This window comes from Quercus suber, unplaced genomic scaffold (genome assembly GCF_002906115.3).
Source record: "Quercus suber isolate HL8 unplaced genomic scaffold, Cork oak 2.0 scaffold_594, whole genome shotgun sequence".
Taxonomy (NCBI): Eukaryota; Viridiplantae; Streptophyta; class Magnoliopsida; order Fagales; family Fagaceae; genus Quercus; species Quercus suber.
Genome location: NW_027070039.1, coordinates 47,732 through 74,692, shown reverse-complemented (window position 1 = coordinate 74,692; position 26,961 = coordinate 47,732). Strand labels below are relative to the sequence as shown.

Here is a 26,961-nt window from a genome sequence, read left to right as displayed (position 1 = left end):
CTAAAGGGTCATGACAACTAGAGTGCTATAGGACAAAAAGGCTAGTCTGGCCAGTCAGTTATTTCACAACCCCAACTCGTGACTCATCCCGGTCGTAAGTGAGTCGCCAGAACACCCTGTTTTGCAAAAACAAATGTCTTTTCACATTCCTCAAATACAATACTATAAATACCCTTATACCCACAAATGTAAAGGTTTTCTAGAGAGAATTTTGAGAGAAAAGCCCTAGAGAACAACAAGATTAACTCATTTACAATCTTATATCTTTGATTCTCAAATTCCTCTACTCTCATCCTCTCCATTGACATACCCTTGAAAGGTTTATTAGCCAAATTCTTATCTCACCATACACATATCTATGAAGAGGTTATTTCGTGCTTGGGAAGCAGTTCAAAGATGGCCAGTTCATTTGGAGCAAGAAGACACAGTTAGACTTAACTTTGTTGGAGCAAGAAGCTTTGAGGGCTTAAATGTATTGGGTAGATTAAGCTTAGAGGGCCTATTACTATTTATATATCCTAACTTTATTCTTTAGTGGATCATTTTACCGCTTGGAGGGCAGCAATGAGGTTTTTCGCTGAGTTCTTCGGTTTTCTCTTCAATAACATATGTCGGTGTTATCTTTGTATTTGCATCTCCCTAGTCCTTACTATTTACCTTTAATTGCTGCTGTGTTATGATTAATTATGGTTTAGAGTAGTTTATTTATTTGAATATTGCTTGTACTTATCATTCTGCACATATATTGTTTGAGTATAAATCTGTATTTGAAAGCTCGAATTTGTATGAAAATACAAGAGTTGTTTAGACCCCCAAATTAAAATTACAACTCGGTCGGTTTTACTTCAACTTAAACTAAGTGTGAAATAGAGTAAATGCGAGTGGATAAACAATATAACTACTCTAAGCCATGTTCATCAAATCACAACAGTAAAATGAAAGCTAAAAAAGTAGGAAAGAAGAATGCAAATACAAGATAACACGATAATGTGCTATCGAAGAGGAAACCGAAGAATTTGGTGAAAATCCTCTTCGCTACCCTCTAAGCGATAAATCGATCAACTAGAGAATAAGTTGGAATACACGAATAAAAAAAGCCCTTCAAGTCTAGTCTACCCCATGTACTCGAGTCCTCCAAGCTCCTGCTACCAACTGACTTAACGAAGCCTTGTCTTCTCTAGCTCTGAGAATCATGCAATTGGTAAGTGTTTAGGCTATCAACCTCTCAAGGATTTTGGAAATTGAGAGGTATGAGTTGAGAAAAACCACAATGGATTGTGTAGAGAATTGTGTGTATGAAAATCTCTCACTCTTAAAGGTAATGGCTAGGGTTTTCTCTCTAAAAAGTACTTATCTCAATATGTGGGTAATGTGGGTATATATAGTGTGGGTAGAGATAAGGTGTATTAGATATGACAAATTGGCAAAATAGAATATTTCGTGGATATCTCGCAGGAAGGCCTTACTCACAGGACACTCGCGAAAACCAGCTGTCACCATCTATCATGACTCTTTGCATTCCAGTCATGTGCTGGGCACATACTTCACTTCGCGGGAAGGCTTTTCGCGAGCTACCCGTGAAAACATCTTTGATCTTCAATGAGTCTTGAGTCATCACACTCTCTCTCACACACAACCTTTACAATGAAATCTCACATAAAATACAATGTATAAAAAATTAAACAAAATTACAATCAAATTTGGCACGAAATTAAAACCAACACAAAATAGTTGTAAATCACAACTTTACAGTGTTGGTTATTTTGAAATTGGAGGTCTAAACATTCACTAGTGTTTTATACACTAAGTGAACTTTCAGAATCTAATTGGATTAGGACTCTTTGATTTTTACACTCAATAATTCACTTGGCTCAAAATTAAAAATTAAATGAGACACATGACGCAAAGTTGAGAATCTGATTAAAATCTAATTAAAATTTCTCTGATCTTTTGCTATTAACATATATATATATATATATTAATTGAAATCTGATTAAAAATTTCTCTGAGCTTTAATTATTCATTTATTTTTTTTAAGGTTTTTATACCAATTTTTTTTAGTAACATTTTAAAAATATATATTTATAATTATAAGATATTATTGTGTGTTTTTTTTTAATAAAAAAATGTTTTTAAATTACTCAGGTTAAACAAACAATGTCTTAGGCAGTCCATGCATTATCCTACTAATATTTCGTCTTTCTAGATAAAATTTTATAAATTTGGTTCTCATTATGTTTATATTGTTTCACATTTTATATACTACAATATGTGCACACAAGGTTAATAAAAATAAAATAAAATAGAGATGTTTATCCCACATTGGTTGTGTATGTCTAGTAACCGCTGTTTATAACCCCAATCTACAACTATAAAGGTTAGGCCATTTTGTAGTTGTACTCTAGTTATGTAATGTATTATAAATTCAGTTTAAAACACTAATATTACTATTTTCATGTGTGTTCTAATAAGTATTATTGTTTACTAAAAAAAAAAAAGTTAATATATATCTAACAACAATTAGTTTGTCTTTTATTCTTTGATCAAAGTATTGGACTAGCAAAAAATGGATTGTAAAATTCAAAAATTTATACATTATTTTATTTTATTTTTGAGTATTTTTATTTGTTTGTTCTCTTATTTTGAAGAGTAATGCTATGAAGTATGAACGTGGCAAAAATTCATAATGACTTCATAATATTTTCAAATTAGCATACCTAAAAATTTAAAATGAAGATTGTAATAAACTCATGGATTAGATGGCATGCTAATTTAGAAATGTTATGAAATTATTGTGACATATTATTGTATCCCTGACATTACTCTATTTTGAAAGGACAAAGAGTTAATGTTCTAGTTTCTTTTTTATTTATTATTTTTTTTTATATACTACAAAAAAATGGGTCAAGTCCCTACCTTAAAAGTTACGATGACTTCTTAGTAAAATTTGTGGTATAACTTTATGTTAGAACCTCATTCTCACTCTTTTGTGTGTTTGTTTTTTTAAGAGCATTAGCATCATATGTACTAAATGCTAAATTTTTAGCATTTAGCACACCAAACACACACACACACACACACACAAACAAACCAAAAAAAAAAAAAAAAACCTTCTACATCAAATTTGCCAAATGTCAAAGAATTTAGCATGGATCTATAATACCATTCCACTAAGAGCACTAGCATCAATTGTGCTATGCTAAATGCTATTTTGACATACTAAAACCTACCATTTTTTTATTTATTTATTTTTCCATATCATTTTACGATATACTCTATATCACATGTTCTATTTTAAAATTTTAACACATTAAAATAATCTTAAAAACACTCCTCTAAATAAAAACGAAAAAAAGAAGAAGTACAAATCAGCTTTTTTCAAAAGAGAATAGTGGTGTGAGAAAGAGAAGAAAGATGTCTCATAAAGGAGATGTGACACAAGGAGAGAAAAAAAACCAATAAAAATTTATAGCATTTTGACCAAACCATGCCATTTATAAAATATCATTTTAGCTCCATGCCATTTCTTTTGGCATTTGGCACATCTCATAAAGTAAGGATTTTGGTGTTTAGTGTGCCAAATGCTAAAAATTTAGCATTTGGCACACCTGATGGCTAATGCCAATGCTCTAATGGAAAGATATGGTATAAATGCTGAAAATATTTCCTCTTATTTTATTTTACTTTTTACTCTCCTCTAATACATCTCATATATATATATATTGTAGAAAATTTCAAAATTGGGGGGGGGGGTGGGGGGATGGCCCCCTACCCTATTACATACCTCTGCCCTTTAGTAGTGGGCTTCTTTGATCGATACAAGGTTAGCTATGCTATTCTACCATTTGATATATTGATTTTATGAAATTGAGAGCGTTAGAGGTCTAATGAAGCGTGAGTACGGGTGTGTAATGTTGGAAAATCTGGTTTGTATCTCATACAAAACACATTGTGGAAGCAACAAATATGGATCTATTTCATTCATGATTGATAACATGCACTATGTAAATTTTAGAATTTAAGAACAAGATAGCGTACCTTAGTGTGGTGAAATTCAAAACAAAAGATTATAAGTACTTGGGAACACTTTTAATCTTCATTCCAATTCCACTTTACGCCCAAGAAGTATGGTCTTTTAATCAGTTTCTAAGGGAGAATAATCGATTGGCTTCACTCACACATACACTCTATTTCACAATTATGTATCTCTTTTTTCTGTATGTTTCTCCCTTTATAACGAATTGATTATCTAATTATGCAGGCCTATTGGGCCTTTCCAATTGGGCTTTAGTGTGTGGCTTGGAGTGGGACTGAAAGGGACCAATAAGACACTAGCTCCAATGGGCCTTGGGCTTTTCTGTCAACTCTTGACAAGTCCAAAGTTACCATCAATTATATTTAATACCACTATATAAATATAATTGCACTCTAGGCCTTATTAATAAATTATATCCCAAGACTCTAATAATATCATTTGACCCCTCCATGAAATATCCATAGTGAACAATGTCATAATAAACTGTCACTTTGTAAACAACTATTTTATCCTTGAGTACCCGGTTTAATCTTTTAGTTATTCACATTTATTGAAATCCAATTTCAATAAATATGAGCTGTAGTAACTCCTTACTAAAGTGGGTGCCCTAAATAACTAGTTCCCATTAAATTGATCTCAAGGGGATATTTCATGTCTCTACAAAAAGAGATTATGGTTTCCATTTTGAGAATAGGTGTTTCCTCAACATTACGTGTGATTACCTAACATACTGAGGTTTTGACCATGAATATTAGATCTCACTCCTAATATATCAAAGTAACCTACATTTCATGATCGAGTTTACTATCCTCTCAGGATTGAGAGTTTATGAAATTAGAAGTCGTGAGATTAATTATTCAGGTGACAGTTGTTGATTGAATAATTAATTTCACAGCAGTCCAGTTCAATATGTCTTAACTCTTAAGACACATCAACACATCAAATAGAAGTCTCCACTTCCATGATCAAGACAAATCATCTTAGTTGATGTGTTGTAGTCTTCACAGATGAAACGTCCAATTTCATCACCGACTATGAACTATATTTTAAGTTTACAAGGAACTTGTGATTTATAACTTCTGTGACTAAATTACATAAATCACATACAATGCATCTCAAGGACTATGATAATGTCCCATTAGTTCATAAATAGTCTCATATAATTAAATAACTTAATTATTTATAAGATGCTAATAAATTGGATTTTAGGGCATAAATCCTAACAATCTCCCACTTGCCCTCAAAGATAATTTATCATGTATTCGACACTTATTTCCTTTAGAGTAATTCATATTCACTCTAAGGCAAGGTTTGGAAACAAGTTTCAGGCAAATTTATTGCATAAATTATCTTTTCTACCACTACATCTCACGTACTCATATCTCTCTAATGAGATAATACTTACGCTTAATGTGTATTTTCACCACCTAGGATGAACACATATCTTGAAGTCCAACTTCATGAATCACAATCAAAGTATAAGTCAGTATTTGTATAACTAGTAACCATCAAATCCTCACTTTGGTGGACATGCATATAATCCCTTATTCTCCTAAGATATTTGAGTATATGCTTTACTCCCACTAAATTAAGTGATCTTAGATTCAATTGATATTTGCTTACCATGCCCACCACAAAATAGATATTTAGCTTAGTATATAGCATAGCATAAAGACTTCCTATTAATATGGTATAAGGAACCATCTTAATATGTTTTTCCTTTTATAGGTCTTAGAACCATAGTCCTATATAGAGGAACTTCAAACTTAAAAGGAAAGAATATTTTCTTGAAGTATTACATGCTATACTTGGCTAGAATCTAATCTATTTAAGCAGTTGGAGATAGACCCAAAATCCTAATTTCTGAATTTTAACCAAAGTTTAATTCTTAGGATGTAACCAGTCTTTCCCAAGTACTTTATATCAAACTAGACTAGACAACCAAAACTTCATTGATGACAATAACTCTACATCATTCTAAATGTTTAGAATGTCATCAATATACATTAAGAAATTTATTATTCTATACAGCTTTGATACACATAAGGCCCTTTAATACTTGATCAAAATCAAACAACTTGATTGCTTGATCAAAGATGATATTTCATGATTCAGATGCTTTCTTTAGTCCATAAATGGACTTTAAGCAACTTGCATACTAATCACCACTGGTTCTTTGCTAGGAACAAATCTAGTTACATCATATAGATGTCTTCCTCAAGATTGCTGCTAAAAGAAGCTTTCTTGATATCCATTGCCATATTTCATCCAAATGAAATATAATGAATAAGAGAATCTAGATAGAGTCAAACTTGACTATTGGTGAAAAAATCTATTCATAATCGAACCATTTCTTTCTAAATAAGTCTTTTCCCCATTAATCTTGACTTTGAAGCTTTGCACCTTCAAATCTATCAATCTCATTTTCTTGTAGACTTATTTGAAAAAAATAGGCTTAATGCCATTTGGCGCCTCTACAAGTTCTAGACTTTGAATAGAATCCAATTCTATTCACATAACCTTGATCCAGAAATCCATATTCATATCATCTATTGCCTTTATGTAGGACCGAGGATTAAATTTATATCCTTATGGAATGGCTTCAAAAGTTTATTCCAAAAGTATGAATTTATTTGGTAATTGATAATCCTCCCACTATGATATTGTACTTGTGTAATAGTTATCTACAGAATAATGTCTTGTGGTGTATTTAATACAACCATCTCATTTCTAAATGTATTTTATAGTTGTCCTACAACAAATTCTGACATTTTACTTCTAGAACAATCTACTTTTAAAAGAGCCCTATTCTTCCTTTATATATGCATTGACTTAAAGAAGTTATTGGAACTTCATTCCTTTATGAAAAGGTGCCCTAGTTCTTATTATCATCTAAATAGAATTCATAGATTGGGAATATAACAAAATAATGGTTCTAAAAACCCATCTTTCACCAATCTTTAATATCATTTAAATTAATAAGATCTAGACATAAGTGCCAAAACATACAATACCAAAGGATAGAAACTTTCTCTTTTAAAAGTAAAACATGTAAATTTCCATCTAGAAAACAATCATGGACAATGCTTAGCTTTACCAAAACAGAAACACTTTCATTTTGGTCATACTTTTAAGTCTAATTTCCTTTTGGCAACTACTAGGACAACTAGCTTGTCCAACTGTTTGGTATTACAATTCCTCTTCTTACCACCCTTACCTTTCGGTTCAGGCTAAGAATTTGAATTAAATCATATTGATCCTAGCCTTAGCTTTTAGGATGTCTTTCGTTGCATAGAACTCACTTATCAACTCAGATAAAATAAAAATAATTTATTTTCAAAACAATATGAATTGATCAAATAATTCTAACAAGGATTTATGGATCATATCCATATGAGATTAACATTTAATCTCTGCATCCAAGAATTCCAATTCATTTTAAAAATAAAAAATTTTCATAAAATGATATAGAATTGGAACTCCTTAAGCCTTTCTAAGCACTCAATATGAATCATACCAAATATCTCATTTAGACTTAATATAAAGTTTAAATCTAGTACTAACTCTTGCATCTCATGCTGTAGCACAATTGAGATAGAAGCCAATGTAACATTTTAGCATTTCAATGGAGAGTATGATTACATCATAAGCTATCTTCCATAAATGCATCATGTATAGGAAATTATGACAATGCTGAATTGAAACATATTTATGTACTTCAGCTCCTTTAAGCACAATGTCCAAAATTATTTCTTGGTTAATGTGATTCTATTAAAATAGTAGTTAAAGAACAAGATTATGACAACATTATTTTGAGACTATGAACATAATTTTAGGGACATTATATTTTGCATCCATAACCATATAATATGGAACCCGAAAACCATACTATACTAGGTGCAACGACAACCCAATCCATGTCTATAATTCCTTGGTAGCAAGTTTATTATAAACACATTAATTGATTGAGAATTATTCTCATTATTAGTGCTATCATGATAACTCTTATCATACACTAATAATATGCCGCTTTTCCTTTTGGCCTTTAAGTAATAGTGACATAGCTCCTTTGGGAGGTTAACATTACACTTAGTCTAGCGTAATAAACATTCGCGTAATCACAAAGAAGTTTAATCATGTAAAGCGTGAAGTAAATACCCTCCTCATGGAATGCAAGACTCAAAGTCAAGACAAGGTATCTATTCACTTTACAATAAACTTAACAAAAAGGGTTATTTCAGCACTTCCACTCATTATTTGGGATTTTCTTAAATAATTGTGATCCTATCACAATTAATAACCTTGCACTTGATGAAGACTTTAACCTCATTAAAATCACTAACTAAAATGGAAGTCCTAAACTATTTAGGATTCCTTCAACACTAATGAATCAAAAAATTAGTTATATTGAACTCTATCCTAAATTTACTAGATAAAGTATTCTAATCCCATTAGAAACTATATAACTTTAATTAGAATTTTAATCTTATTAAAAACCTCTAATTTAAATAAATTAAGGACTAAGAGTTCTATTTAACTAATGTCTTTGATCTCATTAGGTCTTTTAGTTAGATAATGATTAATGTATGTCCTTAATTTTTAAGGACTATAAAATTAATCACATAGCCTTGCTTTTTATCAAAGTTTTAACACTTAGTCAAAAACAAGTGAAAATTCAAAATTCAATGCCTTCAATCGGTTGATCCTACTACTCGATCGATCGAAAAATGAAGAAATTCATCACATATGTTCTACCTCGTTCGATTGATTCTCGACTCCTGTTCAATCGATCGAAATCAACATTCAATCAATCGAAAGGAATTCTCGATCGATCGAGACAATGAAGAATTTCATCATAGAGCTTCTACCTAACTCGATCAGTTTTTGATTTCTCTTAGATTGATCGAAAAATACATTCGATCGATCAAAAGGAATTCTCAATCGATCAAAACTTGCATAACTGAATTTTTCAGAATTTTCCAGGAACTGTTTTTGACATCTTCATTGTTTTCTATCAAAAACACCTTTTGATTTTATGAATGAGGATTCACAAATCAAATATCAAGGTTTTCAAGATCAAGATCAAGAACCATAATAATGCTAGAAACTCTTAAAAACATAATCCTAATCTCATTAGGAATAAATTTCATAATCCTAGCATTAATATGATAGATGTAAATTAGCAACCTTGATGCAATACTGAAAAAGATAATTTCTAGTTTAACTTTTTCAAAGTCAGATCATGCATATATTATCACACAAAGGATACAATCTAATCCATGTGTAATCAGGCCATAAATCATATATAATCATTGACGGTGTACAATACTAATTCAAAACTAGTAAATCGACATAGTCACATATATATGTCATTTGATGAAGTTGAAATGCTTAGATATAGTTATTGAATGCTTGAAACCTTGAATCACTAATTCGAATGCATATGAAATATAATATACGGATTGAATGAATCCTTTATATTAACACATGCAAGATGGCCATCAAGACAATTAACATTAAATTGTCTTATTATACATCCAAGCGGTGCAATAACATCATTCATGCACGGTTATTACAATAACATTCAATAAATCTATCCAAACAACAAATCATCTGGAAGTTTATGGCTAGGGATAAACTTCAATCTATATATCACATATATAAATCACGGCATATGAATTCCAACGCTAACAACATAGAAAGCAAACTGTGCAATCTATTATAGCGTTTGTTCAATAGATTCGCTCCATGAAACTTAAAGGCATTGTCTAATTATCTTACACAGTAACTTGAGTTTCACGAATCTTGATGAAAGAAATACATAAATTCATAAAACCATGATTATCAAAACATGTCTACACAAAAGAACACATTGAAGGACACAATTATGCAGAAATTTGAAAACACAAAGATAACGGTTTTCTTAAATTCTAAAACTCAATCACATGTTATACAAACATGATATGAAAGCCTGGCTCTGATACCAATTGTTGGAAAATCTGGTTTTGTATCTCATACAAAACACACAGCGGAAGCAACAAACATGGATCTATCTCATTCACGATTGATAACATGCACTATGTAAATTTTAGAGTTTAAGAACAAGATAGCGTACCTTGGTGTGGTGAAATTCAAAACAAAATATTATAAGTACTTGGGAACACTTTTAATCTTCACTCTAATTCTACTTTACGCCTAAGAAGTGTGGTCTCTCAATCAGTTTCTAAGGGAGAATAATCGATTGGCTTCACTCACACATACACTCCATTTCAAAATGATGTATCTCTTTTTTCTGTATGTTTCTCCCTTTATAACTAACTGATTATCTAATTGGGCAGGCCTATTGGGCCTTTCCAATTGGACTTTTACTCTTCTTAGACGAACTTCCTTGCATATTTTCATTCTGAGACAGTCTAGTTTCTTCTTAGCCAAACTGAGATTTTTCCCAATAGTCATTATAAAAGAATTCAAATAACTTTTAGACTTATATTTTCTGAGACACTCAAACAAATAGTGATTAGAAAAACAAAATGTGTTTCAAAACAAAGATCTCTTCAAGCCGGTTATAGCCATGACAACAGGGGTCAATGGATCAACACAGCAAAGATTAAATCTAATCAGAGTGTGCCTACTCTGATACCACTTGATAGGCCACAAACTGAATGACCCCTTGTGATTTAAACCAATTAATTAATTTGCCAAGTTGTTAATTAATCAATTAATAATGCAAACACGTGGAAGCACAAACAAATCACCGATAAACTAAATAAGCAGCGGAAATAAATAACAAGGTAATTTGTTTACGAATGGGGAAAACCCTTGCGGCAAAAACCCCACCGGGTGATTTTCAAGTCACCACTCCCAAAATTTCACTATTATTAAATCAAGCGGTTACAAGTAAAGGAATCCCAAGTACCTTACCAACCTACAGTTAAACCCTTACCTCAATACCCAATTGGACTTGATCTGTAGTGACAGTTCCCACCTTTGATGTACAGCTCCCAAGTACCTGACTAACCAATGTGCGGATCCCAGTACGTGACTTCAAACACCAACTTAGAAGAAGATGCTTAGTCATAAAACCCTTTGGTGCAAAATACACAGCAACTTCTTCAGAGAAGATGAACTAGGTCAAGAACTTCATTTTTGATCAAAATTTGCTTGAACAAAGATTGCTCAATGCTTTTGCAAGTTGTGTTCAATTTGACGGCTCTTAAAACAATCCTTTTATATGTTTAGGGTTAGAAGAAAAGAAGACTCAAAAGCATATTCACGGATCCCAAGGAAATCAGATCAGAAAATCTGATTTTGCAATTCTCGACAAATAGCAGGTGTTGAGGAGCTATCGAGAAGGTGGCGAGATTTAATGAATTTGCATTTTAGCTTGTTTTTCTTAAACAGACTTGATGACTTCAACACTTGATCTTGAAACCTTGTTTCTTGAAGTATCAAAAACACCTAGAACTACCCAATTACAAGTAAAGTGCATTTTGTCAAAGGAGTAGCCAATTTACATAAATAAGTGACATATGTTCTTAACAAGTGAAAACACATATGTCCTAACAATCTCTCCCTTTGGCAATCAGTGACAAAACCACAACAAACAAATGAGCATATGAGAGAAGTCATAAATCACTCAACTCATATTCACTTGTTAAATACAATAAAATCTATCCTAACACAAACTCTTGAAAAACTTTGCAAGAAGAGAGTTTATGGCAAGTAGACTTTGACAACCTGTATTTCTGTAACACTTTAAACAAAACTCATCAAGGCATCTTGTGTGAAATAGAAATAATAGATTGCATACAAGTATAATGAACATGTGTATAAAGATAGAAACAACACATGAAGAGAGAGGTGAAAGAAACATACAATGACATATAGAGAGAATCAGTACAATGTATGTAAAACTGGTCACAAGACTTCATATACATGATCAATGTATCTATAAAGAATTGAAAAGAAAAAGATACATTAAAACCTCACTACATCCCTCAAAATATCAACACTCCCCCTATCAATAATGTCCTATACTAACTCTCCCCCTAAGATGACTACTCTCATAACCCAAAACTACTCCCCCTTTTTGTCATGAGTGACAAAGGGTAGAGTGTCATGTAGACATCTCATCAGTAGAGCTAACATCTCCATCATCATCATCTGAAGCGTCATCATCATCACCATCATCATCATCATCCTCAGAGTCTGAAGCCGCTGGAGAAGGTGGTGAAGGAGTAGCCTCAGGAGCAAAACCACTCATGGTCGCCTACGGTCGTGCAATACGACCAACACGACCATTCACATGATACAACTCAAAGGAGAGTGTATCGAGACGAGCATCCATGCGCTGTAGCTGCGCCATGATGTCTCCAAGAGATACATCGCCCGTAAAAGAAGAAGAAGCAGATGTAGATGGAACAGATCTGGATGGAGCTAAACAGGAGAGAGGAGTAGAATCCGTCTGTCGCAACCTAAACTGAGCCTTACTACGTTTTACAGTAGCGACATCTATGGCACAAATGTGTGTGAAGTGGTCGGACACAGGAAAAGGGATAGAAAAAATGGCGTAAGATCCTCGTGATAGCGGAAGGAAAGATGAGTTTATCACGGGACGCCGAATCTAGATGAACATCTATGATAGAAAGGATAAAATGAGAAGGAAAATCTATGGTAAGATGCTCAAGAAGAGATAACAAAAATCGAGCACGAGGCTCTGTAATGGAGTTGTAGTGAGAAAGTGGATGGAGTACAAAAGTCATCACCATGTTTAGGAATCTAGGACTTTAAGTAAAAGGTCTACATGATGTGTAATGATGCTCACCCCAATCAGCTGGGTGCTGACAAAAAGTAGAAATGAGCTCATCTTTGGACACAGTCTTCAGACACTCACAGGAAGGATAGTCAGGAAACTCTATCCTAGGAACCCTAAGCACATCCGTAACTAGCTGCGGTGTGACAGGAATGCGTGTACCTCAAACACGAGTGAAAAAGAGAGGTACTGAATGATCGATCCCATGCATGTTGGAGTAAAACTCCTGAATAAGCATGGGAGGACAAGTGACTGAGACGGCACACAATGACTCTCATCCTTTATTGTGAATGACAAAGGGAAGGTCAGTGTCGGCGAAGTCCGCCAAAATGACTTGGCATTCCGAATGAACACCTTTTCTAGAAAAGTTCTCCGAAAATGCCTTGTGGGCATCTCTATCACGGAATCGAAGATTTAGAGGAGCAGACTCAAAAGATGAAGAAGCTCCAGAACGCAGAGGGTTCCAAGCCAGAGTAGATATACGTTTGGGTGCCACAGACACTACTAATGTAAACAGAATGAGAAAGAGATAGAGAAGGAGACAATCAGAAAAGTCCTAAAACAGTTCACATATATCAAATATATTGAACAAAAAGTATGTATGCATGAGGAATGCAAGGACATGTGACATGCAAATTAAAAAGCATCATGGGCTCAGCCCAATCCAATCTACCAACACATAAACATAGAACACACATCTAAATGCATGTAAGTATCATTCTAATGCATATGAAATGCAATGTATGACATTTTGAACACATTTAAGTGAAAACCCAACCCAAAATTTCAAGAAAAACTCATTAATTTTCAAAAACCCCAAAAATTTTCAAAAACCCCAAAACCTAAGCTTCAAAACATGAAATGCATGAAAAAGGAAGGAAAAAGAGATCTTACCAAGTGATTAGAAGCAAGGAAGGGCCGGAAAACAAGTGGGTTGAAGATTTTGAGTGAGAAAATAAAGTTTGGAAGAGGAACAGTCACGGACAAATCGAGAGAGATCGAGAGAAATAAGATTAGAATCGCGACAGAGCTTTAAATAGGAACCTCAGTAATTCTCGACAACTGAGGTGTCAAGAGGTATCGAGGAAGCTGTCGAGGTAGATATCGAGAAAACGCATGTCGACAGCTGAAGGTGTCGAGGAATGAACACCAGAACCAAGAACAGAAGCTCGATCGATTGACAAGGTATCGAGAAGGTGTCGAGGAGGTAGAAGATTTCTCGATCGATCCACTAGGTGTCGATGAGGTGTCGAGATTACGATAAGAAAAAGGCTTGAGAAGCTCGACAGATAACAAGGTATCGAGAAGGTGTCGAGCCAGCTTTAAAAAGCAGTTTTTCGAGAAGTGAAAAACACAGACATGAATGCAATCCAACATACACCTCAACCATTGATCCAATCAGCATATAAAGCTCTCAAAATCATCTCTCAACAAAGAATTAAGCACATGGATCCTTAAAAACACACACACACACACTAAACAAGTCTAACCAATTTTATTTTTCAAAAACAAGTCAAGACAATTTAGTGAGCATACATTAGCACATGTAAACACTTGTGATGGCCAAATCACATTGTACCTGCACATGTATCAAAAGTAGCAAAGAATATTACGTGTTGTGTGTGAAAAACATCACAAGATTGCATATGTGTATACATGTTATGACGATCTGAGATATGAGAAAATAACTTTAACTCACACATAATCATAACTGTTTGATGGGGACTATCACCTTCAAGGTACATCCTATAACTCCCACATCTCCTCGAATACACGCTTGCAACCATATTTAAAGCATTTTTAATCTTTTTGTTTTTTATTTTCTTTGCATATTTTCTTTTAAGCATATCATACATAGGCATATAAAAGATAGAAAAGAAATACCCAAGATGTTAAGCATTTGACATCGCACTTTTGCTATGCCAAAGCATGCAGGTGTCATATTATGATTGGCAAGCAAAAGTGTTAAGATGGTTATTTATGCCTTTCTCTTAGGATTTTTTAGTCCTACCCGTCAAAAAGAGTGATATGAGTGTTAAGTTCAGGAGATAACTTAATTTTACTCATCACAAACAAGAGCCACAAAGCTCACTTGCTTAGTTGTGCATAGAGATGCTCATCTAAGTTACAAGAGATACAAAGTTTAGAAAACTCTATTTCATTGGCCATCTAAGGTGCACAAGTACCAAAGTACACAAAACACATACTATTTTTGTATTTTTCTAATTTTTCAATTTTTTTTTAATTTTTATATTAAAAACAAAATAAACAAAACTGAAAGTAAACACACAAAAACAAGTTAGACAAAGAAAAACATAAAACTAGATGCAAATGCATGAGGAAGAGGAACAAGAGAAGGAGATCAATCCATGAAGATGACACCAATGTTTTGACGAAGGAATTCAAAATGTTTGCTATCAAGAGGTTTGGTGAACAAGTCAGCCTTCTGATCATTAGTGTGGATAAACTTAAAAGTGAGAGTACCATTTTTAACAACCTCCCTAATGAAGTGATGTCGAATCTCTATGTGTTTGGTTCGAGAATACTAAACCGGGTTCTTAGAGATATTTATGGCACTGGTATTGTCATAGTAAATAGTGAGATGCTCTTGACAAATACCATAATCATAAAGGAGTTTTTGCATCCAGAAGAGTTGGGTGTAGCAGCTACCGGCAGCGATGTACTCAACTTTTGCAGTGGATAAAGAGATGGAGTTCTTTTTTTTGCTCATCCAAGAGACAAAATTGTTACCCACATAAAAACAATCCCCCGAAGTACTCTTTCTATCATCAGCATTGCCAGCCCAATTAACATCAGAGTACCCAGCTAAGACACCATTAGTGTCTTTGCTATACCACACACCAAACTCAGCAGTGGTTTTGACATACTTTATAATTCTTTTTAAAACAGTCATGTGGGATTATTTGGGATTAGCCTGATATCTAGCACACACTCCAACACTGTAACTAATGTTAGGTCTACTAGTAGTAAGCTAAAGAAGACTACCTATCATGCTTCTATAAAGAGAGAGATCAACACTCTTACCTAACAAGTCTATAGTGAATTTAACATTTGGGCTCATAGGGGTTCTAACAGAACTAGCAGATTCCAGACCAAACTTTTTCACAAGATTCTTAGCATATTTAGATTGAGAAAGGAATATACCTGAATCTTGTTGGCAAATCTGCAATCCTAAGAAGTGAGTCAGCTCTCCAATCATACTTATCTCGAACTCAGCTTGCATGAGTTTTGAGAAGCCATGAGCAAGTTCATCCTTAGTCGACCCGAAGATGATATCATCAACATAGACTTGAGCAACTATCAACTCACCATCTTCCTTTTTGATGAAGAGAGTTTGATCAGCCTTTCCTCTTGTGAACCCATGTGACACCAGATATTGTGTGAGTCTATCATACCAGGCTCTAGGAGCTTACTTCAACCCATAAAGTGTCTTTTTAAGGTACTGCACATGATCCAAAAAGTGTGGATCAATGAATCCTTTTGGTTGAGCCACATAGACATCCTCTTTGAGTAACCCATTCAAGAAGTCAGTCTTTACATCCATCTGATAAAGTTTGAAATTCAGCTGACATGCTAGGGCAAGTAAAATTCTGATTAACTCCATTCGGGCAACTGGGGCAAATGTTTCATCATAGTCTACTCCTTCCATTTGTGAGTATCCTTGAGCCACAAGTCGAGCCTTGTTGCGAATCACATTGCCTTCTTCATCAGTCTTGTTTCGGAATATCCACTTTATATCGACGATGTGCTCACCTTCTGGTCTAGGTACTAGAGTCTAAACATCATTCCTCTGAAACTGAAGTAATTCATCATGCATTACATCGACCCAACTTTCATCTTGTAATGCTTCCTCAACTTTCTTAGGTTCAACCTATGACAAGTCGCAAGAATAAGACACAAGGTTAGCAACACATTTATCAACTGTACGTTTCATTAATGTGAGTTCATTCATGTTTCCCACAATAACTTTTTGAGGATGATTTAATTTGATTCTAGAGGAATGTCCTTTTTCTTCACGAGACTTAGAATCTGGTGAAGTAGGAGCATCTGCAGAGTCTTCCACAATACAAGAAGTACTTGGGGACACAAGTTCTAGTTCAACAATATCTTGAACTTCCCTAGGCTCAAGAGGAAGAATTTCTTTAGAGAGTTCCTCAATGCCTTTCTCAGAACTGGAATCTGAAGACTCATCAATGATGAAATTTACTTTTTCCATTACCTTTAGAGTTCTCTTATTGTATATCTGATAAGCCTTGCTTGTAGACGAGTATCCCAGAAATATGCCTTCATCGCTTTGAGAGTCAAACTTTCCTACATTCTCTCTATCCTTAAGAATGAAGCAAGTACTTTCAAAGATCCTGAAATACTTCACATTTGGCTTTCTTCCTTTCCTTAACTCATAGGGAGTCTTTTTGGTACTGGGTCTGAAGTACACCCTATTAACCGTATGACATGCAGTGTTTACGGCTTCTCCCCATAAGTTTCGAGCTATATCTTTGTTATGCAACATGGCTCTAGCCATCTCTTGAATAACCTTATTCTTTTTTTCTACCACACCATTCTGCTGAGGCATAATAGGAGCAGAGAATTCTTGAGATATACTTGATCTTATGCAGAAAGACTCCATGTATGAGTTCTCGAATTCTTTACCATGGTCACTTCGAATTCGATCAATCTTTAAGCTCTTTTCATTCTGCAGTCTTGTGCACAAAGCCTCAATATGCTCAGGAGCATCAGACTTGGATCGTAGTAAGATGACCCAAGTGTATCTAGTGAAGTCATCTACCACAACTATGATGTATCTCTTACCACCAAGAGACTCGGTTCTGGTTGGACCCATAAGATCTAAATGCAAAAGCTCCAATGCTCTGGAGGTAGCTAATGTCTGAGTGCTCGGATGCTTAGCTTTTTTCTGTTTCCCAAGCTGGCATGGTTCACACACCACATTGCTCATTCTACTAAGTTTTGGTATCCCCAAGACTAATTCATGCTTAGAGACAATGGATAGATGCTTGTAACTAGCATGCCCCATTTGTTGATGCCATAGATCTTCATTAAACAAACGAATGCTATTACATACTATATCGGCATCAGGAACCAATCCATAGAAGTTGTCCAAAGTGCGAATCCCACTAATGAGCTTCTTTCCAGACTCATCCATGACAAGACACTTTCCCTTTAAGAATAGCACCATGAAGTCTTGATCACATATCTGACTTATGCTTAATTGGTTCACCCTTAGACCTTCTACATAAAGAACATTTGCAATGTCTAGCAGCCCTGGTAGAGATATGATTCCTTTCCCTTTAATCTGTGACTTGCTACCATCACCAAAAGTCACATTACCACCTTTCTCAGGCTCAAAGATCCCGAAGAGAGATCAGTCTCCAGTCATGTGTCTTAAGCAACCACTATCAAGATACCATAGACATGTATCCATCACTTTGAATGCAGACTTCATCATGAAACATACTTCATGCTTAGATGACAAATCAGAGGGAATGGTTCTTTCACTCAACTGCCTTTGATGAGCTAAGCCTTTAACTTTTACTCTTCCCAAACAAACTCCTTTGCACATTTTCATTCTGAGACAGTCTAGTTTTTTCTTAGCCAAACTGAGATCTTTCCCAATACTCATTATAAAAAAATTCAAATAACTTTTAGACTTGTATTTTCTGAGACACTCAAACAAATAGTGATTAGAAAAACAAGATGTATTTGAAAATAAAGATCTTTTCAAGCCGGTTATAGCCATGACAACAGGGGTCAATGGATCAACACAGCAAAGATTAAACCTAATCAGAGTGTGCCTACTCTGATACCACTTGATAGGCCACAAACTAAATGACCCCTTGTGATTTAAACCAATTAATTAATTAGCCAAGTTGTTAATTAATCAATTAATCATACAAACGCGTGGAAGCACAAACAAATCACCAATACACTAAATAAGCAGCGGAAAATAAATAACATGGTGATTTGTTTACGAATGGGGAAAACCCTTGCGGCAAAAACCCCACCTGGTGATTTTCAGGTCACCACTCCTGAAACTCCACTATTATCAAATCAAGCGGTTACAAGTAAAGGAATCCCAAATACCTTACCAACCTACAGTTGAACCCTTACCCCAATACCCAATTGGACTTGATCTGTAGTGATAGTTCCCACCTTTGATGCATGGCTCCTAAGTACGTGACTAACCAATGCGCGGATCCTAGTATGCGACTTCAAACACCAACTTAGAAGAAGAGGTTAGCTGCAAAGTTCTTCAGTTCATCCTACACAATGAAGATCAGGAAGATGCTTGGTCACAAAACCCTTTGGTGCAAAATACACACAACTTCTTCAGAGAAGATGAATTAGGTCAAGAACTTCGTCTTTGATCACAATTTGCTTGAACAGAGATTGCTCAATGCTTTTGCAACTTGTGTTTAATTTGACGGCTCTTAAAACAATCCTTTTATATGTTTAGGATTAGAAGAAAAGAATGCCCAAAAGCATATTCACGAATCCCAAGGAAATCAGATTAGAAAATCTGATTTTGTAATTCTCGACAGATAGCAGGTGTCGAGGAGCTGTCGAGCAGGTGTCGAGATTTAATGAATTTGCACTTCAGCTTGTTTTTCTTGGACAGACTTGATGACTTCAACACTTGATCTTGAAACCTTGTTTCTTGAAGTATTAAAAACACCTAGAACTACTCAATTACAAGTAGAGTGCGTTTTGTCAAAGGATTAGCCAATTTATATAAATAAGTGACATATGTTCTTAACAAGTGAAAACACATATGTCCTAACAATCTCCCCCTTTGGCAATCCGTGACAAAACCACAACAAATAAATGAGCATAAGAGACAAGTCATAAATCACTCAACTCATATTCACTTGTTGAATACAATAAAATCTATCCTAACACAAACTCTTAAAAAACTTTGCAAGAAGAGAGTTTATGACAAGTAGACTTTGACAACCTGTATTTTTAAAACACTTTAAACAAAACTCATTAAGGCATCTTGTGTGAAACAAAAATAATAGATTTCATACAAGTATAATGAACATGTGTATAAAGATAGAAACAACATATGAAGAGAAAGGTGAAAGAAACATACATCCACATATAGAGAGAATAAGTACAATGTATGTAAAACTGGTCACAAGACCTCATATATACGATCAATGTATCTATAAAGAATAGAAAAGAAAAAGATACATCAAAACCTTACTACATCCCTCAAAATATCAACACTCCCCCTATCAACAATGTCCTATACTAACTCTCCCCCTAAGATGACTACTCTCATAACCCAAAACTACTCCCCCTATTAATTGATATTTTTGCTTTAAAGGTATCTAGCTGTGGGTTATAGAATAATTTAATGAGATTTTTCAAATAGGTAGAATCTAGCTTAGGACCTCTAAATCAATATTAGATTTATGAGAGCAAGAGCTTTTAATGATTATTAATTTTTATGTTATGATCAACGCAAAGTAATATAACTGCATTTTTTTTTATATGATCAATGATATTGTTATAGTGTTATGTCATGGTTGTTGGTATTTGGTGGTGTAATTCTGCTGAACTATTTTGGTTCAATGTGTTATTGTTGTTGGTAGATGTGCTTGTTGTTTAGGGACAACTAGTGGAAAATGAAGAGACTGATACACCTCTTTTGAATTGTTTCATTGTTGATATTGAGAAGATAAAACACCTTCACAAGGTATGTATATGTACATTGAATTTATTTTGCCTCCCTTTTAGTTCTGTTTTGGCAAGAATGTGCAGCAGAATCAATGATTTTGAGATATATAAGATGAGTTGTAGATTCTATGATGAATGCAGTATGTTGTCAATAGGCAGAAGACATGAACTCAATACATTCGATATATGTTGGCAGGTATAACTCCATACATGGAATAAAACTATTAGAAGATTGGTGGGACCAGCTTTGGGTGACTAGTAGCGAGGAAGCTTTTCTATGAACATATTGAGGATAGCTTTTTAAGATGCTCTACTACGATGCTGACCCGTTCGAGTAGGAGAATTGTATTGAGATTTCTAATGTTGCTAATTTTCGTTTTTAGTTGATTTCATAATGTTGTGTCAGATAAACTTATAATGTTTCATATTTTTACATGACATTATTTTAATATATATATATATATAATTAATTAAATTTAAATATTTTATATTCAAACAGTCCATTAGAATTCTCATATTTTCTTTAAATGGTAGAATATACAAATCAATAGACAAATGCAATCAATCAACATATATATAAAAGCAGAGATCTCATGTGAGAGTGCATGAGGTCCTGCCACGTGGCACTCTAATACTGCATTTAACTTTTTTTACCTATTTTCATTAAGTTTTTTTTACTGTTACCCAATAAATCATAGTAACTTATTTTTACTATTATATAAATTTAGCATTTTTTTACCTCTTTTTATTAAGTTTTTTTTACTGTTACTCAATAGATTATAGTAACTTATTGCATTTAACCTTTTTTACCTTTTTTTATTAAGTGTTTTTTACTATTACCTAATAAATCATAGTAACTTATTTTGACTATTATATAAATTTAGCATTTTTTACCAAAATAATTGACAAGTGCATATTTCTAAAATTTATAATAACAAAAATGTCTAATAAAGAGCATATACTATCTCAAAAAATGCCATTAACTTAATATTTTCTTTAAAAAAATTCAATGATGGGAATGGTAAAAAAACATTATCCTATACAAGAAATACCAAAAATCATGCAAAAATTTTTTCATAGGAGAATTTATCTTTAAATAATATGAAGACAGTAGTAAAGATAAAATGCATTTAATGAGATCCTACGAAAAATATTTGTTAATTATTTCAAATTATACTCATCATTTATGTATAAAAATAATAATAATAGATCATAATCATATTATAAACATTAAAAAAAAAAATACATATTAATTTCAAAGTTCATTGCAAGATGTAAATTGCTGGGTATTGCAATGATAAGTAACACTGATACAACAATGGGTTGGTATTACATTTTGTGCGTACTTTGTGAAAGGAATGTCAAATTACAAACAAGATCATTTTGGTGTGCAAAATGTAAAACAAAAATAAATCTTTCCATCCCAAAGTTAGAGGCACTCATATTAACTACATACTCTCTGAATATTTATAATATATTTATCTCACTATAACTACTATATATATACAATTGCAAACTACTTTAGATATATGATTCAAATTGAAGTTTTTAATGCAACTAACAAAACAAAGTTTATAATATTTCATCGAGATGCCGAGAAAATCCTAAATAAATCTACAAGATCGAGATCTTTCTGAAAAATAAACTAAGGTACAACTTATTTAAATTATTGTAAAAATATTGATATTGGAGAAGGAATCTCACGTTATTTGGAAAAAAAATTAGGGAAAAAATGGATTTCTCTACTTCATTTGAATGAATTCAATCTAAAAGATGGTTTCAAAAATTATATAGTAGCTTAGATTTTTGATGTGCCTTCAAATGATAAAAAAGTATGGAAGAAAAAAATAAACACAATTCAACATGCTATGTTAATTCTTTTTGCTGCACTATTCCAAAATTAACAAAAATAAAAAATTTACAAAAAACTGTCACATCATTGAAATTTAATATAAATGCAAATACCTATGAAAAATCTTAGCGACAAAGTCCAAACTTTGCAAGATCTAATCAAGAATCTCTCGGTGCTAATTCATTAGTAATTAACACAAATGATGCAACAAAAGGAAAAAATGATGAAAACTCAAAAATTGAACAAATATGGACGGACTAAATTTCAAATGTTGAAGATGGAAAAACTGATAATGACAACAAGCGTCACCATACCACAATAACAAAGCATTGAAGAAAAAAAAAATCATAATGAAGCTTTTTATTACATCACATAATAAAAATTAATAATATAGAATGAACTAATATGCTTTTATCAACTTTTATTATACAATATTACTCCAAGTTGTTTTCATTATTGCTCATTACTTGAACAAAATAATTATAATAGATATATGTGTGCAATTTATAATTGTTACTTTTTATGATGAACTCATTACTAACAAAGTTTTATAATAAATATGCTATAATATATGTATAATATTTTCTAAAAACAAATTTACATAAAACATTATAACATTATCTGTGCATCGCATTGGAAACTTACTAGTCATAATAAATGCATAGTACTAGAATGTATAATTTCATATACAAATGCAATTACAGTGAATGCTCATTAGTTATCTTAATTATCAAAATTTTTATTTAGAAAAAAAAAAAAAAAAACAAATTATGTTAAAATTTTCAACATATTTCATGGGTTACAGATTAGTATTTAAAAAATGACAAAGATCTCCTAAGTAATTACAGTAATAACAATAAATAAAGATAATAACTAAAAAGGTGTGTTTAGCCTCCCCAATATAGTATTTTCATTATTTGCTATTCTAAACCATAGATGAGCATGCTTCCCAAACTAAATTTGGAAAATTTTGATAGATGATGATTTTACTAGACTTTTTCTCCCTTACTAACGAGAAGTATTCACTTTGTTTACAAGATAAAATGAACAAATTTCAAGTGGCTAACAACTTTCCATTTAAAGCTAAGAAGCTAGGATGCTATATGAAAGTAAAATAATCTTATCTTATATAATAACAAACAATAACTAGTTAGTGGAGGAGGAAGCTCAAAAACTAATAATAGTACACAAGTTGAAGTATATACAGGAGAGTTCTTAGCGACCATGCACAAAATTAGTTAATATTAGCGGGGTAGTTTCAAAGGAGTTGAGCTCAGGTATTGAAGTATAAATAGCTTCAAACCAAATGGGGCAGCCATCATTTCGTACAACAAATTGGCAATAGAAAGGAAATAAAGGATAGTAAGATGGGAAAGAATTTAAGCATTGCAACAATTTCCTTGCTATTGGTGTTGGCATCCACCAATGCCGAGCAGGTCTTTGATGTTAAATCATATGGAGCAAAGCCTAATGCCGATATCACCCAGGTATAAATATTTACAGTGCAATCAACTATACTTATTTAACATGAAGCGTGTGTTCCAGTTAACTTAACTGATAAATACTTTTAACTTTGAATAAGAGAACTTAGGTTCAACTTTGTTTACATTAGAAACTGATCAATGTCATAACTAGATGATAAAACATTAACATGCAAAATGATTGTTATATACTAATTTTGAATTCTCATATTGTATTTAGGCTTTGACAAAAGCTTGGAAAGCTGCATGCGCAGTAGCAAGAAGTAAAGTTGTGATTTCAGCCGGGGCATACAAACTAGGTTTAGTGACTTTGTTGGGTCCATGCAAAGGTGCTATTGAGTTTAACCTTCAGGGAACCCTACAGGCCCCATCAGATGTTGCCTCCTTCAACGGTAAAGATGGTTGGGTCATTTTTAAAAATATCGACGGTCTCACTGTGTCAGGTGGTGGAGTTTTTGATGGCAAAGGACAACTAGCATGGGAAAAAAATAATTGTAACAAGGAAAAAAGCTGCAACGCACTTCCTGTTGTAAGATTTCAATCTTAATTAATTAGCATTTACATTTGCATCATTTTCTACGTAGACATACATAGACACTACAACTTTACACCCTTTGCCCATTACGAAAAAATAATTCAAACATTTATATGTTAAATGATGTTTTACAAATAATTTTCACATAAGTTTTGTATAGTGATGTGTCACAACTCAAAAAAGAATTAATTTTAAAAAATAAATATGAAAAAGTTTATGGAGTATGGACACAACTTTTCTGCCACAACACTAACCTGTGCGACTATAAGTGATAGAGAAAAAGCAATGGTTAAATTTGAAAGTGATAGTTCACTAATCACAATTGCAAATGTCATCTTTTAAAAATGCTTGTGGTCCATGAAGAATTTTTTATGTAATATAATATTATTGAAGTAGTACCAACCACGTTCATAGACAAATTCGCTTGTAATATTTTATGTAATAATATTTTCTATAACTTTACCATTTTTCTTATTTTTTTATGTTGTTTTAATGATCACATTTATTTCCAAACAAATTTTTATTTATTTTTATATAATTAAAAGAATCGTTAGCATTTTACTAATTAAAAGGTTTTTAAATGAAAACTTTTTTTGAGTGAATGCTTAAATGAAACTTGAGTGCTCATATTTAGTGTTTTAACTTATCTAACTCTGAAACATGGACAGAATATAAGGTTCGACTACGTCACAAATTCAATAGTCCAAGACATTACATCGAGGAACAGCAAATTTTTCCACATCAACCTTTTCGAATGCAAGAAGTTGCAATTCCAAAGTGTTACCATAACTGCACCCGCAGATAGCCCCAATACCGATGGAATCCACGTGGGACATTCATCTCAGATCACCATTACCAATGCCAATATTGGAACAGGTGATGATTGCATCTCCATTAGTGATGGAAACCAAGATGTTTCTGCTAACCAAGTAACTTGTGGACCTGGCCATGGTATCAGCATTGGAAGTCTTGGAAAGAATGAGAATGAACAACCTGTTTCTGGAATCAGAGTTTCTGGTGCTACAATTAGTAATACAAAAAATGGTGTTAGAATAAAAACATGGCCTTCTGCCCATTCTGGAGTTGCTTCTGATATACATTTCGAGGATATTGTCATGAAAAATGTTGCCAATCCTATCATCATTGATCAAAACTACTGCCCAAACAGTCAATGCTCAAACAAGGTTATTATAAACATCACAAATATATACACAAATTTTGATGTTAAAGGCACAAAAAAAAAAAAAGTAAAACAAATTACAAATACTAATATCAATTTCTTTGTTTGTTTGTTTTGTTTCAGTCTCCCTCTAAAGTAAAAATCAGCAATGTTAGCTTTAAGAAAATTAGAGGCACTTCTTCAACAAAGGAAGCTGTGAAGCTTATTTGTAGTAAGAGTGTACCGTGTCAACAAGTGGTGCTTTCTGACATTGATCTTGCATACAACGGAGGTGGAGGATCTACTACTTCCTCTTGTGCTAACGTCAAGCCCGCGGTTTCGGGCAAGCAGAACCCTCCTGCTTGTACCAACAAACTTTAATGAAATGCCTCCCAAGCTATTGTAACTAATGAAGAATGAAGAAATACTATTTGCAGATAGGTTATAGGGGTTCTATTTTAAATAAAATCCCATTTACTTGTGTCTAGCATGTTCCCTTTTTCTTCGTTTAAATGAAATTGGGGAATTTCGCTTAGTTATTTTTTGAGTTGTTTAAGTTTACCCTTTTGCTGAAATTTGTTATAATCTGTAGTGTTGTTGTAGATAGTGTTTGTTTTGTTATTGCAATTGAGATCTTTCTTAATAAGTTTAGCCTTTTCTTTTTATTCTTCGCAAATAAATGCTTGTGTTCATGATATGTTAAGATTCAACTCATTAGCATGCATATTTTCTTGGTCCAAGTTAACATGTTCTCAAACTTCTCCAGGACGGTAAGATGTAAAGCTCTTAAAACGAATTCCATATATATTCAAATTTTTTTCTATAAATATTGTTTGTTTTTAATATAAATTTCTATTACAACTTAATTGAAATCACTTTTATGTAAAAAAAAAAAAGAAACAAATATTAACAAAAGTGATTAGATCTCTATAACAAAAATTATGGTAGGAAATACAAACTGAGTGCGTAAATATTTTAATTAACTTAGTTTTCTTTCTAAAATGAATAAATTTAGGATGATTAATCGGCAAATTCTAACAAATGATTTGTGATGTCTTTCAATTTTGTAACAGAAATTGTAGTCTAGCTAAGGTTGTCATTCCAATGAGAAAAGGAAAATAAGAACACGTTAAAAACATCAATAATATATAGAAAAACATGATTGAAATTTGGTCAAAGAAAGTTCGGTAAATTTCAATAATGAAAATCACTAGGGCGTTAGGGTTTGTCAACCAATATTGTTAAGCATTTACTACCAATCCAATTTAGTACACAATTGGGTAAGTATACATAAACTATCCAATTGGAAGATTTAGAAATAAGTTTTATTAATAAAACTCTCTTTGGTTGATTATATTCATATATTG

General features: G+C 32.9%; 1 protein-coding gene across 1 annotated transcript; it reads left to right on the top strand.

Annotated features, from left to right (window-relative positions):
- The first annotated feature begins 23,758 nt into the window (after positions 1 to 23,758).
- Positions 23,759 to 25,975, top strand: LOC112018424 (exopolygalacturonase). The gene is made up of 4 exons (XM_024050949.2): positions 23,759 to 23,906; positions 24,121 to 24,429; positions 25,104 to 25,619; positions 25,739 to 25,975. Exons 1-4 carry the CDS (start codon positions 23,787 to 23,789, stop codon positions 25,973 to 25,975), a joined length of 1,182 nt encoding a protein of 393 aa, XP_023906717.1. The 5' UTR covers positions 23,759 to 23,786.
- The last annotated feature ends 986 nt before the right edge of the window (positions 25,976 to 26,961 follow it).